This window comes from Physella acuta, unplaced genomic scaffold (assembly GCF_028476545.2).
Source record: "Physella acuta isolate Inbredline_101_S28 unplaced genomic scaffold, ASM2847654v3 ptg001016l, whole genome shotgun sequence".
NCBI lineage: Eukaryota > Metazoa > Mollusca > Gastropoda > Physidae > Physella > Physella acuta.
The window spans coordinates 197,204-215,190 of NW_026732533.1; the positions used below are offsets into that span (position 1 = coordinate 197,204).

At 33.9% G+C, this 17,987-nt stretch overlaps 2 protein-coding genes across 2 annotated transcripts; one reads left to right on the top strand and one right to left on the bottom strand.

Moving 5' to 3' along the window:
- Positions 1-72: 72 nt before the first annotated feature.
- Positions 73-5,138, top strand: LOC131954627 (ER membrane protein complex subunit 2). Its single transcript, XM_059318405.1, has 10 exons — positions 73-127; positions 2,264-2,377; positions 2,506-2,570; positions 2,869-2,954; positions 3,110-3,167; positions 3,269-3,354; positions 3,653-3,794; positions 3,928-4,038; positions 4,171-4,275; positions 4,446-5,138. The coding sequence occupies exons 1-10, from the start codon at positions 103-105 to the stop codon at positions 4,527-4,529; spliced, it is 876 nt and encodes a 291-aa protein (XP_059174388.1). The 5' UTR covers positions 73-102; the 3' UTR covers positions 4,530-5,138.
- Positions 5,139-5,166: 28 nt separating this feature from the next.
- On the bottom strand, positions 5,167-15,524 carry LOC131954626 (nucleolar transcription factor 1). The gene is made up of 12 exons (XM_059318404.1): positions 15,386-15,524; positions 10,667-10,836; positions 10,354-10,440; positions 10,110-10,250; positions 9,884-9,948; positions 9,679-9,793; positions 8,312-8,425; positions 8,001-8,104; positions 7,751-7,892; positions 7,455-7,559; positions 6,842-7,362; positions 5,167-6,467 (listed from the first exon to the last, which is right to left on the bottom strand). Exons 1-12 carry the CDS (start codon positions 15,387-15,389, stop codon positions 6,446-6,448), a joined length of 1,590 nt encoding a protein of 529 aa, XP_059174387.1. The 5' UTR covers positions 15,390-15,524; the 3' UTR covers positions 5,167-6,445.
- Positions 15,525-17,987: the final 2,463 nt, after the last annotated feature.

The window sequence follows — 17,987 nt, forward strand, 5'->3', positions numbered from 1 at the left end:
TGTCAAAGCACTAATCATTGATTACAAAATTGAAAATATATTTAAGCACTTTATTTATTTTATGACATTCATTATAATTTGATTAAGTATTTTATTTTCAAAATGGCGCAGCAGATGTCTGTCGAAGGTAACGATCTATAACAAAATAAATATCCTCTACATTACCATAGTCGCTTCTTTATAATAAATTAACCTTTGACTTTATAATTTATACAAGAAAAAATAATTGTATTTAGAAAATAAGTATATACGGTGATAGAACTAAAGTTACTAACCGAAATATAACTCCTACCTGTTATCGATAACTGCTGATTCAACTTACTACGATTTACAACTTAGAATGATCTAGCAAACCAACTTAATTCTATTAGCATAAATTTAAAAAAATTAATTGGAAGCTAAGAATTCTGAAGAGATTTTAACAAGAACGAAAATATTTGTATGAACTAGATCTAGATTTGGCAAACGGAATCTAGATAGCTAGAATAGATACTTCTATGAATCTATGAGTTTCAGAGTACAGACGGGGTGGGGATAAAATGCAAAACACGAAAAGCAAAAATAGTAAGGCGAGTAAAGGCTACTATACTAACTATAGAAGGGAATGGCAAGGAGAAAATTCTGAAAATGAGTGACATAGCCAGTGGAATAATTAATAGGCTTAAATAGCCTGACAAAATTTGCAAGATATTTTTGGTTATATGTTTTTGGGTTATGCTTGTTAATGTTATTGGAATATTTGTGAGATAAGGTATTTTTTTTTAGTGTTTCTTCTTTTTTAGAGTGCTCAAGGGAGGGAAAGGGGGGGGGCAACACAACAACTGCTCTTGTTCTTTTTTCAATGAGAGAAAAAGTGCAGCACAATCTAATTGCAATCCTAGTTTAACTAAGTGCTTAATAAGTAAATATGCCTAGTAATGTCAGGCCCAACCCTCTGCTTTAAGGACATTCCATTGTTGCATCATCATCAGTCACTTGTATAACACATACTCTAGAGAACTTGGGTAAGGGATAGGGCTAGCAGAGTGATTAGCTAGCAAGTTAAAGTAGTTTTAACAACCTGTATGCCAACACCCATTTTTTAAGATTTATTAGATTAGTTCTCTAATTCATTCAGTGTATTAGTGATATGCCTTCAGTACAGGTATTTTCTACTTTTTTCAAGCATTTATTTAACTTGCGTCCTCTGTCTGTCATTCTACATCAAAACGCTCGAGCGAAATTTCAGGCACTTCAAACTGACAGATTCGGTTCAAAGTTGTCACTTTGGTCAAGACATAAAGACAATGCTATCTGACATTAAATTTGACTTAATTGGATGGCTAATTAATTTTTTATGAATTAATAGTCACATTAGTAGTAAAGGTATCCAATAGATCAGGGGTCTCCAAACTACGGCCCGCGGGCCAGATGCGGCCCGCGAGGTCCTATCATCCGGCCCGCGGAGATCTTTTTGTCCACGGAAAAAACGTTTGTTGGTGATGGCTGAGGAACTTTGCCCAGAAAAATCAAAGACAAGCCTGGAAGAAACTGGCCCCCCGAACTGAAATTTGATAGTTAATGCGGCCCTCGGACTGAAAAGTTTGGAGACCCCTGCAATAGATAATAAAGTGACTCACGCTTGTCTTTATAGTTATTTATAGTAGGCTTTTTATTAATACGTTTTTTATGAATTTTTTTTTCTACCTTGGCCTTACGGAGTTACTTTATTAATATTCATAAAAGTTATAAATTAGCAATGTGCCGGCAAGGTTGAGTCGTCAAAGCTTATGGTTGCTAAACAAAAAAGTCCTGAGTTAGAACCCTTGGGCAGATGAGGCTCGATCGCTGTGGAAAGCAACTCTTTATAGGAGAGACAACTCCAAAATCAAACAACTGCTGCCTTGTAGTTTGTTCTTGGTTGGACAAATGCTATGGAAGCAAATCTGAAATGAAAAGCATGCTGAAATCAGAATCAACAGCCTAAATGGTGCATAATAAGTTGACATGTACACTTAATTGTGTTGGGGGGAATCCCTTGCAACACTAAAATTAAGAACAATTGGCATTTTGTTATCCAGCAGAACAGAATTTACATTTGACCGGAAGAGTGCAAGCTCCGCTTATTGGTTTTGATTTGAGTTTTATCAGGTCATGACTTTGATGAATGAACACACTACTAGCCTTGCTAGATATCATGATTATTTCAATGCATGATAATTATTAATTTATTTATTATATTCATCTTAAACATGGTTTAGACAAATTTTTTGTTTGTTTACAGAAGCACGAACAATTTTAAAGAAGTTCAGAGATGAACAAACTAGAGATTCTGATCTGGTTGTAAACATCTGGGATACAGTCATAATGGATTCATGTGCAAAACTTGGAGATGAGGGTAAAAAAATTTTTTTACATTTAATGTGACAAGTAACACAATAAATTTAACTGGAACTGCATATTTTTATTTTACAAACGTTTATGTTTAGTAATTCTGTTCTCATTGAATGGTTAATCTTGTTTTAGTCTGGTTGGTGTATGAGCAAGTTTGTGCAGCGTCTCTTGACTGTCAGCGTTATGACATTGCTGAGGTAATACTTCACCACTGGGAATCTATTCTTAGATCAACGTAGATCATTTTTTTATTACATGGGTTTTAATGGGCTCATATAGTAATTTATCTACTTCTTCAAAATAACAAAATATTTTATTAAGTAAAATAATTTGTGTATAATCTATTCCACAAGTTGTCAGAGATTGTGTTGTAATTTTCATGCTTTGTTAGCTATTATAATACACCATGATGATAAATAGTGTAGGTTCTTGTATTAATTAATCTATAAGAATTAAGAAATCAACAAAATACAATTGTAAAACTGTATTTTTCAGCAATGTATACAACAACTGAATGAAAAATTTCCAAATAGCATCAGAGTAGCAAGGTTACAGGGAATGCTTCATGAAGCTAGAGAGGAGTAGGTTGTCTCATCTTGATACCTTGCTTTTTAAAAAAAAAAAATTTAAAATCATATGTAGGGCTACAACTACAAATAGCAACTTATGTAGTATGTGAAGAAGTTAAATTTACTTTGGGTTGTACTTTCATCCATCAATATATTCTATTTTTTAGGTACTCAGAAGCAGAGGACGAGTATAAAAGTATTCTTGAGAAAGATGAAACTAATATGGTAAATATAATACTAGTTAAAACAGGTTATGTTTGCTTGAGTTTAGCTTCTGTAGTTGAATGTAATTGCATGTATTGTAATAATATTATTTGCTTTTTTAGTATGCAAGAAAAAGACAAGTTGCTATTTTGAAAGCAAGACAAAAGATTTCAGAAGCTATTCAAAAGTTGAATGAATATTTGAAAAGGTATCTGTCCAATAGAAAAAAAATGTTTAAAAGTGTAGTGGCTTGAATGAATTTTTGACATTACCAGGCCCTAGTACAAGAGACAATGAGCCTTGTCTAAAATATCAGGGTGAACTTCGTATTTATTTAGTCAACAATTTTTTTTCTTCCAAATATTCACATATTAAACTGTCATTTATTTTGGTATAAGTATCAATTTAAAATTTAATTTACATGACTTTTTATTTTGAGTTAAGGTGGAGGGTTATTCAGTAAGTCACCTACGAGTTAATTGAAATACTCTTTTTTTTTTTTAAAGTTTTATGACAGACTATGAAGCATGGAATGAGCTGTGTGATTTGTATCTCTCACAACATGATTACAATAATGCAGCTTTTTGTCTTGAGGAATTGATAATGTCCAACCCTCACAATCATCTTTTTCATCAGAAGTATGCAGAGGTAGAGTGAAAATACATCTTATCACACTAAACAGAATTAACCATTAAATGAAATTAGAGTATTTTATCAAACCTTCCGCTACCCAAGCTGTTACTTGAATTACTGACCACATGCATAATTTTTGTTGTTGAAGATTCGCTACACACAAGGTGGCAATGAAAACATGGAACTTGCCAGGACATACTTTTCTCAAGCTGTTAAATTAAACCCGAATAATCTCAGGGCCTTGAATGGCCTTCTTTTGGTAAGTTGATTCATAAATCTTAAACTTCTATAAGCCTGTACTTCTTCTAATTAGCTATAAATTTTATTACCAAAATGTTCAAATTGATATGGGATCTAGATGATTTTTATTGAACTTGTGCTGTTATTTTAGTCTGCCTCATATCTGGCTGTCAGCTCGGGTAAAGGAGCAAAAGACAAACAAGTGAATTTAAAGTATGCCACATGGGCCAAAGAACAAATCCAAACCAAATATGAGGTGAAATTGACATTGAAAATTTTCTTTTTATCAAAGCTCTATTTTAAAAGGCTACAATTAATTAAATTTAAAGTAGGCATATATCTATTTAATGTTAATTTATTTTGTAAAGATTTAAAACTAGCTGCTTATATTACACTGCAAAAATTAAATGATCTATCTATCTGCAGAAACAGCAAGCAGAGTCCCAATTTAAAGAAACCAAAGTCACAGACTGTATGGAGAAACTTTTAGAATCATTACAATCCAACTGATCATATTAGATTGACAAGCTGAAAGTGCAATGATAGTTGTGAATGGAGTCATGAGTCTGCAATAATTTTGCATTTTTTCCTGTGATTTATTTAAACAGATTAGAAGGTATCTAAAACAAATAAAGGATTTCCAGTTGACAAGTGCAGTGGTAATACAGGTGCAGGATTTTATTGAATCTAAAAAAATAAATTGGTACTGAACTAACTGCCTACTGACACACGTCATTGCATTTACTTCTGTGCAGTTTGTGTTCTAAGAAGTCCGCTTTATCGGTAGGGTTAATGGGAACGTACATTTCATTGCAATTTTATTTCATAGCATTAAATTATCTGTATATTTTTTTTAGAATGTTCTAAAAGTCAGTCATTATGAACTACCTTATTACATTTTTCTTAAACTTAAGGTAAAACAACCTTCACACAAAACCGCCTGCACATTTTTCCTGTCCATTTCATTGTTTTAAGTGTAAAATATCTGTACCCCTATCGATAAACAGAAATTGTTTTTGTATAAGTTTAGAGCCCTGCTCAGGGTTTTGAAAGAAGCAGAATGAAACCATGTATATATTTTACACACAATTAAAAAGAAACCAATGTTCTTCTATTCTGTTTTTTACTTCAGTTAATAGTGGCCCAGAGTGGGAAATTAAAGCACACAAATGGACATAAGGTGAATTAAAACAGACCTGCAGATGGGGTCAGTTAAACAAGGAGTAAAGAGTAATTGTTCAGTGAAAACTGTTAAACAGCTATTTTAACATGTGTAAATTTTTTATTGGCAACAAATGTAACAAAATATAACAATCACTTCATTACTAGAACATTATTTGGTACACCATAAATCCTGCATCAATTAACTTACTATGTTTAAATTTAAACATGCAAATTAAAAAAAAAAAAAACAGACCTAATATCAGACCCATTTGAAAGAGTTAAATCCTTATATCAGGAAATAACCAAAATTTAAACAATGTGGTCTTTGCACTTGAGATTAAAATGCCAAATTGACAACACTAAGCTATGATAAACAACCTTTCAGAGTTCAAATTTGTATAATGCATGGAATCAGTTTTTAACACAAAACTATCAGTTTGTACTTTCTTGAGCACTTTTATAATAAATATAATATAAGAACATTTTTAAATACAAAAATTATGTGTGTATTCCATGAGCTGTTACATTAAATTGGGCTAAAAAATTACAGTATCTACACATTTATGTAAAAACTTCGTTGATCAAATCTAAACAAATATTTAAATTACAATGCTAAAAATACATAGAAAAATAATCAGTTCATTTAAATCAAGAACTAATCTGCATAATAGATCAAACAATTATCCAACATTAAACAAGATATCTCAAGTGCAATTTTTAAGGCACAACAGTTTATACATTTAGTAACATTAACACAAAAAAATTGCACAGAACAAAAATGATGGTGGTTGGATTTGTGCATAAAATGCCTGCTAGCATAAGAAGCCTTTTAATTCCTGAGGAAATCTACAGGTGAGCACATCTTTTAATGTGATCTTGGTAGTATAATGAAGGGACAGAATTTTCAACTTTCAAGTGACTAGACATAAACTTTCATAGAAAAACTAAAGAGTAATCAAAGCTGACACAATGGTATAGATTAGAAGAGACAACCAGCTCATGTGCATACCAAAAAAAAATACACTTGGATAAAAAGTTCAACAAGAAAAAGAAAACAAACCAGTACTTCACAAAAATGAAACTTCATTCTAAAACAAAATAATCATTAAAATAGTTATATAATTAAAAATGATCGAATAAAATTATCTTTAAAAGTTGAATAATTATATTTTAAAAAATCAATAAATAATTCAACAGGGGTTTGAATGAATGGCCTAGAATCAGATGATGGATGAATCTGCAATAAATGGCTGGTGTGGACATCAGTGCTTCTTCTTTTTAGGCCTACAAAGACAAAAATTAAAACAATAATTGAAGTGGCATACAAAGTGATCATGAAGAAAAAAACAACAGATTAGCAACCGACAAATCCACAGATACGGATTGTCCAACACGCTTAATGAAGTGGCACAATTTACATATAAATTGTCCAAAACTCAACTTAGTATAAAATAATGCACAAAAAAAATTACTAAAATTTCAGTTTCTTTTCTTTTGGGCTAGCGCATTTTTGTACTATATATAGTAGGCATAAATAGTGTAGAAGTGCTTTCTGCATGAAAATAATGCAACAGAAACAAGATAGATTAAAGGAAGTAATAGCATTCGGTAGCATTAGTAGCAAATGAGCTAAACAATATACATATTTTAGTTCTTACTTGGTTATTGGAGTCCGAACAGGAGAAAAAAATGAAAAGAGGGCATCATTCACTTTTTCATCTACAGGAGAATGCTGTATCTGTGGAGCTTCACTTTCTACAGATCCTGATGAGTGTGGTGAGGTCTCAAAAGATGCTGATTTGTTAGTTGACTGCCCCGATTTCCTTTTCTTTGTTGACGAAGAATATGACTCATCAAAATCTCCCTTCAGATTTCTCTTCCTTGAACTCCCTATATGGTCTTCAATCTCAGTTTTCTTTTTTTCAAGTGACTTAGGAGAAAGTTGCGTTAGAAATGAATCATCTTCTGTACTGCTAGATTTTCCATCATTGGCTATGCTGTCATCCCTCGATGCACTTTTTTTCTTTTTGTCTTTCTTATGTTTTTTGGATGGTGTTTTAAAATCTTCTGTACTGGTAGAGGCTCTTTCGTTGACTTTCAGGTCATTGTCTTCTATACCTATTTGCTGCTTATCTTTTTTTCTTTTTCTTGCAGTTGGTTTACTAGAATTCAGAATTTTCTGTAAAATACAATTTCAAAGATAAACATTTCTAGGAAAAGTTTTCAAAATAATCAATTTTTTTTTGGGAAAAAAATCTTTTAAAAACGTACATTATAAGGTCTTAGAACTACTGAGGGCAGCTCCTCAGGTTTTTTTTCATCTTCTGGAAGCTTTGCATAATACTGCTTGTAGCTGTCAGAATACTGCTTTACTTCCTAAATAAAAAAAACTCTGTTAGAATATTAATTTTTGCAAACATCTGCATTAAAAAAAATGATGTATCAACAGCATATTTTTCTAGCATGTAAGAAATAATTGAAGTATAAACTAGCACACTTAAGGACAAGAAAATATATTACAAAATATATTTAATAAGCGTAAGGGAGAGACACATAATATAAAATACCTCCACTAAACGGTTGTGTAGCTCCAAATGTTTTTCTTTAGAGAGATCGTTATAGCGTGCAGACAACTCTCTGCTCTGTTCGGCAATTGGCAAGTGTGATAATGAAGCTCGTTCATTATTAGTAAAGTACTGGAACACATTTCTACAACAAAAAGGCAGATATTAAATTTCAATAAGTACCATTGTTATTAATTTCTATTTCAACTCATCTAAAAAAAATGCTATTTATATAAAATAATTATTTCCATACTTTGCAGGTGGTATTGGCTTTCCAAAGTGGGACTCCCAAATTCTTTTTTCTTCTTTTGTAAGAAAATTGGCAAAGTTATTAGAGGTGGAAGAGGGTTTTTTCCCCTGAAGAGTAACAAAAAGTATAACTGAAGAGTAATACAAAAATAAATAAAAATAAGCGTAACATTTTAAACTGATTGGGTATGCTACAGACATCCATTGTATCTTCCTCGAGAGGTGCTCTCTCCCAGCTTGACAAAATTTGTTCATCATGCTAATGTAACTAGATTGACAAATGCTATTATGGCAAACAGCTTAACAAATATTCACCTGATATTCCTGCTGAAATGCATTCTTAGCCTTCTGAATCCACTTCAGTTTCTTTCTATCAGACAGGTCTTCATATTTCTTTGTACATTTCTTTACGCAATCCGCATGGCTGAGCTGAAAATTAAGCATAAGAAAAAAAGAAATTTTCAATAGCTTGAGAGGACTAAGCATGTTGGCCTAGGTAGACCTACTCTAAGAATACACAAACTAGCACAATCTTTCAAGAACAAAATGACATCATATTTTCTCAAAAAGTTGCACTAAATAGCACAATACAGTCTGCGACCAAGACAGATCTTACTACTACATATCAGTGTTGCAAAGCCAATAATGTAAACACACTTATTACAAATTAAGTCTTGAGTTAACTGTCAAAGAATATCCACACAACTCTACAGAATGTCATAATTATCCATACCCAAATAATAATTATAATGCAGATCACCGCTGTTTTTAAAAACACAAAACGTTATGATATTTCTTTGATAATACCCTCCCCCCACAATGTGTAACAGTATCTAGAATAAATATCAGCAGCTTTAAAAACACATTTATTAGTATATTGTGGGGGTCAGCGTGGTCGAGTCGGTAAAGCTCATGGTCGCTAAACCGGAAAAGTCTCGAGTTCGAACCCTCGGGCAGATGAGGCTCGTTAGCTGGGGACAGCGACTCTTCTAGGAGAGACAACTCCAAAATTAAACAACTGCTGCCTTGTAGTTTGTTCTTGGTTGGATAAAGGCTATGGAAGCAAATCCAAAAAGAAAAGCAGGCTGAAATCGGAGTCAATGGCCTCAATGGCGCTTAACCAGTTGACACGTAACGTTTAATTGTGTTGGAGGCGTGGTCGAGTCAGCAAAAAGCACATGGTTGATAAATTCGTACATAGTCTCGAGTTCAAACCCACTGGCAGATAAATCTCGATCCCCTTCACCACTAATAATTAAGAATGAAGAAGAAAAAGAAGAAGAAAGTATATTGTATATGTTTTCTTAAATCACCTTCTCTGGTACTAAAATTTGTATCACTGATGCTAAATGTTTACTACATTAAATTGTCAGTTAAAAACACAACCTAAAATCACCCTCAATTACGAGCTGGTATTATAAATCAAGATATTAAACAAGTGCATTTTCAACTGATGGATATGTCGTTATTAATTTATAAACTCATCCAAATTGCTTGCTCTAAACAAATTATTTCTTCAAATATCAAAACACAACTCCAATTTATGTAGATATATATAATACAGACATTAAAACCCAGTAGAATGCTGAACATACCGTTAAACAGATATTTGAAACAACAGACTTATCCTGGAATAGGATTTTGTAGCAAATGAGTGAAATTGTAAAAAAAAAGGGACTCACATCTGGGTTTTTGGCTTGAACTTTTCCTATTCTAGATTCAATAAACAATTTTACAGGATGACACTGTGGACGGCTGGTTGTGCTACCAGGGATTTTAATGCCTGGGTGATTTTGCCTGTACATTGGTAAGAAAAAGAAATTAATAATTTTTCATTTTAAGGTAATAGAAAATAAATCCAAATGTAAATAAACACAATAAACTTACTTGAATATCTCTAATGTCTCATTGTATTTTTCTCTCAGCTTTTGGCTCTTAATTTTATAATACTTCTGAAAAAAAAAAAAAATTTAAAAAAAAAAAGGATGCAATGACACAAAATCTTTACTGTACACAAATTCAGAGCTGAAAGGAAAATTCTCTTGTTGGGTCTAGATTGCAGGTTCACTTATTGAGAGCAATAACATCTACCACGCTGATAGACAATGGTTACCTTATCTTCTTCAGGCAATTCCTTCCATAGCTTGCTTAACTTGGCATTTCTTTCTTGGAAGCTGTTGCCTTGAAAACCATCAGACTGCTCTTTTATAAATAAAGAGTAGGAGCTGGGTGGCTTTTTAGGTAGGTCAGGGTACTAACAAAAAAAATTAGATTTTTAGTAAATACAAAAAAAAAAAAAAAAAATCAAAACCATAAAAAAAATGCAGGTTAACTTAAGAATATTTTTTTTCACTTACATTTTTAGAATCAATTTTAAAACCATCTTGCTTTAGGGTTTCAATGGAGTCTCTGGTTACTTCAGCTGCAGTCCTATATTTGCGAGTCTTAAAATAAATGTAGATTGCTTATGGTCCAATTAAAAAAAAAACAATTCTAGACATTATTCATAATAGTTCAGGCAATCTTTTTCCAGCCTAGGAAATTATAAAAATTGATAATTACAGTAAAACATTTGAGTAGTTTTCCATGTGTTTACTGTGCATTACAAATAAAAATGCTTTTTATGTATGAAGGAAGTTTGGTAGCATTATCAAAATAACAAGACATTACCTTATGTGTAAGCTTGGTGAACATTTCCTTGCACTGGTCAGCATCTTTTCCAGTGATATTAACATCTTTCCATTCAAAAGCTGACATAAAAGAATTAAAAGGTTTTGTACTTTCTGCTGCGAGAGCCTCAATTTGCTCAAGCAAAGATACCTGCTCCTCAAAACTCCAGTCTGAAACAGATTAGTAAGAGTAATTAGGAGGCCAAACTTAACAGGCGTAGGCTAAAAAAATATCGCAAGGAAGGTCGTCTCTAAAACACGAATAGCTCAAATTCTATGCGTAGGAATACAAGATGACTCATACATATTAAAGTAGAATGGCAGTGGAGTAACAGTACTTTCGTTTTGTTTCAGTGTGAAAGGGTTACAAAATAGCGCCAGATGAAAATAGTGACTTCTGAATTTTCCACTATGTGTGATCGGCTTTGGAATGTTCAATGTAACAATCACTAAGAAGACATAATGCAACATTTGCTTAGACATGTTTGTATGTGGAGACACAAACTAGATCTAGAAGAAGTAGACGATTGAAATAATTTAAAAGAACAGAAAAATTTAGAAACTATATAGATTCTAGACTTAGATTGAAATACAGAGCATCTAGCTAGTCTAGCTCATGTCGGTGATGGTGATGCATCGAGGGTAAAACATCCTATCGTTACCCCAGCTGCGGCCACCCCGATTTCTCCTCTCCTTTTATCATTCTATGATAATTAGGAAAAATTTCCCAAAACTAGTTCGTCTCCTTACCAAAACCGGAAGTCACAGAACCTGACCCTGAAACGTCATAATCTTTTTGTTTTCGCATTTTAAGTTTTTTTGGGGGTCCTATGTACAAAAATGAAAAAAAAAAAAACCTGCTAAACTCGCAATATCTCATCATTATTTTAATGTGAGATGCTAAGGAAATGGATACTATGCCGTAAAATGCCAGGAAAATTTGCGAGATGTATTTCTTGCGGAGCACTCTCACCAGGCAAAAGCGCTCTACAGATCCTAGATAAATATATATTTGAGATATTTACCATGATTAATTACAATGATGCTGTTTCTATTTTCCCAAAATCCAATTCCCCATAGAAATACCATGCGACAATTTTCCTCTGCTATTTTTAGTAACGTTACGTCATTGTTACGCTAGTTGTCAGATAGAAACAATTAATTTTTGTTTTTTTGCGGAATGCACTGTTAAGTCTAGTATTTTAATTATAATTCAGTTGCAGCATGTGCAGAAATTGTGGACATTATTATTGTATTAAAGTATTAGTAATTTTATGAGTATATTGATTTTTTTCTTCACTGCAACAAAGCCAAGTAGGCCGACTGCACTGTTAGTTTCATTGAACATAATTCGTTAACCTTGTAAATACTAAATACTTCATGGCCTACCCGACTGTAATTTATATGAAATTATATGTAGTTTTTAATTAGGCCTTAGTATTGTATTTTAAACAATGCTCATTCCGAGCTTTTTTTGTGCTAGATCTAATTAGGACTACTGGCAAATTTTAAAATTTTAGACTTGGTCAACCTCGTTAATGCTGTTAGTTAAAAATATAGGAATTGTGTGTAAACGCAGTTACTCAGTTACTATGTAGAACAATATCAATAAATGAAGTAGTATTTATTTCCTTTTAGCAATCTTTTGATACAAAATGTCTAATATTTTATTTTCCAATACATCGTGGTGTGTGGCAGAGTAAACAGAACGGTGCGGTAGGTGACTTCATCAATTGTGCTTTATTTTATTGTTTTACATAGGAAATGCCACGAGCGGTTTTATTTTCTTTCTTTTTTAAAAATATTTTTTTGATCAAAATAATATTTTATAAAATAATTATTCAAGATTTTCCAAACATCGTCGCTCGCGAGATCGACTGCTTACATTTTCTTGTCTGCGGTAGAAAAATGTAGACACGGTCGGGGGTTCATCATGAGTTCAGCAGGCCTACCATAGCATACGTCACCGCATTAACGATTGCTGTTAGAGATCGCCGGTGGGCAATCCCACCCCTCCCCTCATAAACCAAGCAAATTGTAAAAAAACTTAGGGTCATTTTAAGTTCACACAAGCTTACAGCTGTAGATTTACTACGCATAGCTGGTAAAAAAAAGAAAAAAAAAACTTCACCTAACCTAATGCTACTACATAAGAGAATATTAATTATAGAGTATTTAATTTTAAAGTTTAAAAAAAAAAATGGATTTATCATCTTACCTAATACTGTATTGTCTGTCTATACAGTTAGAAGGACTAGATCTAGATTTCTGTCATATCTATTTTTAGTTTTGGATATTAATTTTATTATCATCTTCATGGGTATTGATTGTTCAATTCATCATGGAAGGCCTAATCAGTAATCTAATGTCTTAAATTGTACATAGAATTTATAATAAATATGTCTGATATTTCCTAATAAACATAATGAATATAAAGTTTTATTTTTAACAAGATGTTTTGGTTTGTTTTGGTAACTAAAATACCCAATGTTGTCGTAATTGCTATGACATCATGCTACGAATGGAAAACACAAACCAACGTAACTTTTTGACCTCTTGTGATGGCGAAAAAGTTTAGCATTTTAAGAAGTTAATAGGTCATTTTGTTTGTTTTCTCGGCCCCTAATTAAGCTAGACCATTAAATTTGGTATCAAATTAACCAGTCAGTGATATGGTTTGTAATGATATATGAAAAGTGACAGAAAATTTTAATTAAAGAATTTAATAAGAAAATCTACTCAATAGCCAGGCTATCTATAGTTTTCATTCGTATTGTTTAAATAGAAAAATAACTAAAATTATGATTTTGTATCTAATACTATTCTAATATAAATTAGATTATTAGAGTAGAATGGCAGCAGAATAACATAGTACTTTTACTCTAGTAGATTCTAGCTAGAGTAGAGTCTAGCAGCTAAAGTAGTCTAGACCAGGGGTCTCCAAACTACGGCCTGCGGGCCGGATGCGGCCAGCGGGGTCATTTTATCCGGCCCGCGAAGATCTTTTTGTACACTGAATAAATGTTTGTTGGAGGTGGCTGAGGAGCTTTGCACAGAAAATTCAAAACTATTTGAAAATCTAGCTTGGGCGTCATCCATAAATGACGTCGCATTCGTTGGGGGGAGGGGGGGTCCGTAATTTTGTGACGATGTGTGATGAGGGGGAGTTCAGATGTTGCGACGTCACATTTTTGCATTTTTAAAAAGCAATGTTAGAAAACGAATTTTAGACGTTATTTCGCGTTTTAGATAATTGTAATAGTTTAGACAAGATTTTGGAAAAAATATCGATGTTAAAAAAAAATTGAACTGCAATTTTGAGGGGGGGGGGGGTTGTAGGTTGAGGTGTGACGTCATTTTAGGGGGGGTCTGGCTTTTTGTGACGACATGTGACGGAGGGGAGAGGTAAAATTCGTCAAATAAAGCGTGACATCATTTATGGATGACCCCTTGTGTGCAAATACAATTACTCGACATTGGTGAAAACATTGCGACTCAAATAGCGAAAAATTCAAGCAAGCTTCGGCATTTTTCAATTGCAATGGATGAGTCAGTGGACAGCTGTTCCACCTCAACTGCTTGTGTTCATTAGAGGTGTGGATGAAGACCTGAACATAATACAAGAGCTGGCTTCCCTACATAACATGTATGGCACTGTTACCGAAGAGGATATCTAACCATAGATAGTTCAGAGACAAACAGAAAATCGCAAGATTTACCATATTTCACATCAGTAAGATTGCTAATTCTGCGAGAAAATTCTGAGCAGAGTATCTAAGAAAAGAAATAGGCCTAGGGGAATTCCTGATAGTAAAGGCAAGTCACAGCCATTATTGTCTGATGAAGAGTGGGTATAGAAATTGGCCTCTGCTGCAAACATAACTAGTCATTTAAATTTTCTGAACCTATAACGGCAAGAGAGTGAAATCTAGTTTCTGATCTATACACCCACCTTAAGGCCTTTAGATACAAACTTGTCATGTTTTTGGAACAAGTACAGGCTAACAACTTGACACACTTTCAGCAGTGCAAGGTCTTTACGGCTCAAGCAACCACTGAGTTCTCCACGTCATTTACATACGAGATAGTTAAAGACCTACAGCTGCAGTTTCAGTAGACTCTAGCGGTTTTCTGACTTGGACTCAAAGGCAGAAGAAGTGACACTGTTTCAAAGCCCATTTGAAGCAAACGTGACCAGTTGCAAAGATGAACTGCAGCTGGAGGTCATTGAATTGCAAGAAAATGACTTCCTTAGGCCTTAGAGACATGTTCAAAGAAGGGCGGATGGGTTTTCATACGTTTTTGCACAAGGAAGACTTTCCTAACATTAACACTTTTGCATCAAAGTACCTTTCAAATTTTCGAACAACATACCTGTGTGAACAAACATTTTCAAGAATGAAATCATAATACGTGAAGAACAATTTGAGAGCAAACGTGGACCTCTGGTGAGGGGGGTGGGGTGGACACTCGAAAATGTGTATATATTTCAATATATATTATATTTCGTTGCGGGGGGGGGGGGGTGGGGAGCGGCCCTCGAACTGATATTTGATAGTTAATGCGGCCCTAGGGCTGAAAAGTTTGGAGACCCCTGGTCTAGACTGAACTCTAGATTCTAGAATCTAGATTTAGATCTAGTAGATTACTCTCCTCTAGAATATAAAACACTTTGTGCGGGTTATTAGCAAAACTGAACTTAAGATGTGGATCTACTTACCCATTTGCCAGATTATTTCCTAAGCATTAATTACATTAAAAATGTCTAGATTTTAGATCTAGTCTTAAAAACTTGATTAAAAGATGTAAATAATAAAATCAAAACATGCGCGTGCCGTTCAATAGTGAAAATGGAAGCGGAAATTCCCTTCGATACCATTTGATAATCGAATACAAATTATAAGCCTAATTACCGGATAGTGGCAAATACTCCATGAAGCATAATAAGTATTGCAAAGAGGATAAGTAAAGTTTTAGAGTAATAATCTATGGCAGATTCTTATGCTAGCATTCATCTTTGTTCTTTATCTAAACTGTTACTTAAAAACTATAAAAAGATATAAATAGTTCCAGCTAAAAAACGTCGCGATAAAAGAACACAGACATTTTTTTGACTATTGTATATCATTCCCCTATCATTATACAAAAATACACCATTGCTATAAAATTCTATAGAAGTCAGACCGCAATAAATAACGAGCCGACAACACATTTTTGTCTGAATTAGCATATAAAAGGCTAAGATGGTTTTACCAAAGGGGTCATCCATAAATGACGTCACGCTTTTTTGACGATTTTTACCTCCCCCCTCCCATCCGTTACACATCGTCACAAAAAGCCAGACCCCCCCCCCCCTAAATGACTTCACACCTCAGCCTACAATCCCCCTCAAAATTGCAGTTGAATTTTTTTTTAAACATCGACATTTTTCCAAAATCTTGTCTGAACTCTGTCAAAATAGAGTATTTTAATCAATTCCTATTACAAGTTATTAAAACCGTTTTCTAAAACGCTAAATTTAAAATAACGTCTAATATTCGTTTTCTAACATTGATTTTTTATAATCCAAAAGTGTGTCGTCGCACCATCTGAACCCCCCCCCCCCCCTCCCCATCATCACACACCGTCACAAAATTACGGACCCCCCCCTCCCCCCTACGAGTGTGACGTCGTTTATGGACGACCCCAAAGGATTCAGGAAATATGTGCTAATTAGTTCTGATTTTACATACCAGGTCAAAAAAAAAAAACGAAACGTATTTTGTAGCCTATATAAAGCCTAATATAATTTATAGCACTATCTAGATCTATATATTCGTTGTAAACGTATGATTATCTGAAGGGTTGGGCATGGGCTACTGTTAAGACTGACACACGAAACAAAGAGAGTAAAATTTACTTATATACAGATCTATCATAATTATAATATTTTCTTTGCATGGAGCTGTTTTGTTTATTTTGTAATCAAATTTTTCATAGTTGCAGCCTACGTATTATCTTTTACTTGTTTTAGCCTAGTTATTAGCGGACCTACAAAAAAAAATAGCTACATGTTTCAAATTAAGGTATTCGGTAATGAAATATTCTACCTTAACGATATTAGTAAATATGGTATCGTAAAGTATACCCGGGCGGGAAAATATTCCGACTGCCTAATCGGCTCGATATCCTCACCTTAAACTAGATTCTAGATTCTAGATCTAGATTTCCTAAAAAATAAACCTAAATTTCTAAATGTAAAATTTAAAAAAAAGTAAATATATAGACTAGATCTATATATAGACAAGATCTAGTTCCCTTTCGGGTTAGCAGTCTAGAGCTCTACTGCTAGACCACACCGTCCAACAATGTAGAATTTAGATCAAGGCTAAAATAGTCGTTGCGGCAGTAGCGTAGCGAGGGGGGGGGGGGGAGCCGGGGGGGACGACACATGTCCCCGGGAGCCGACCTTAGGGGGCCAAAATGGGTTGGAAAAATAAATTGAAAGGTTGAGGGGGGTGCAAATTGAAAGTTTGGGGGGGGGGGTGCAAATCAAAATCTTGAGGGGGGTGCAAATCGAAAAGTTTGTCCCCGGGAAGGGTCGCTACGCCTCTGCGTTGCGGGGTGGTGATCGGATTTATGTTGATTTATCACCGAAGGAGGCGTCTTAAAGGGGTGCGTCCCGCAACAGGTCCACCATTTTGAGGGGTGACACCAAGTTAAACATTTTTTTTTAGAAATTATACAGAAGAATTTTTTTTTCTTAATTTAATTAATGATTAATTTAAGTTAAATAGTTTCTTAAGTCCAATTAACGATCTTGAAGTGTGTGTGTGAGGGAACACACACTATTATTTAGACTGCTAACTATAGAAAAAAAAGATACTTTCATCTGCATTAATAATCGACTATACATATTTTAACTATGCATAGAATAAACGGATACTTTAATCATCAATCGGACTAGGGATTGCTACCAACCGATGCCATAAAATCAAAGAGTGACTGGGGGTTGACACCAATTTGAACATTCTAGGAACAAACGATGACACTAATGAGAGCGAAATACACCGTCCTCCCAAGCAACATTCCCTCTAACGGGAAAAGGCTAGTGTGCAACTTGTATTTTGTGTGCGCGGTGTTCTTAAAGTCTTATACAAGGATATACGTTTTTACAAAACTACTGCGCGGCCGCGCACCTTAGAGGGAACACTCCTCCTAAGTGCATTGGGGTGACACAGCATTAGAAAATTGCAAATAAGCATATCATCCGATGCTTGGGCGTGGATGCTAAGTCCTAAAGTACCTTATCAATGCTAAATTACTTATCAAACATATTATTA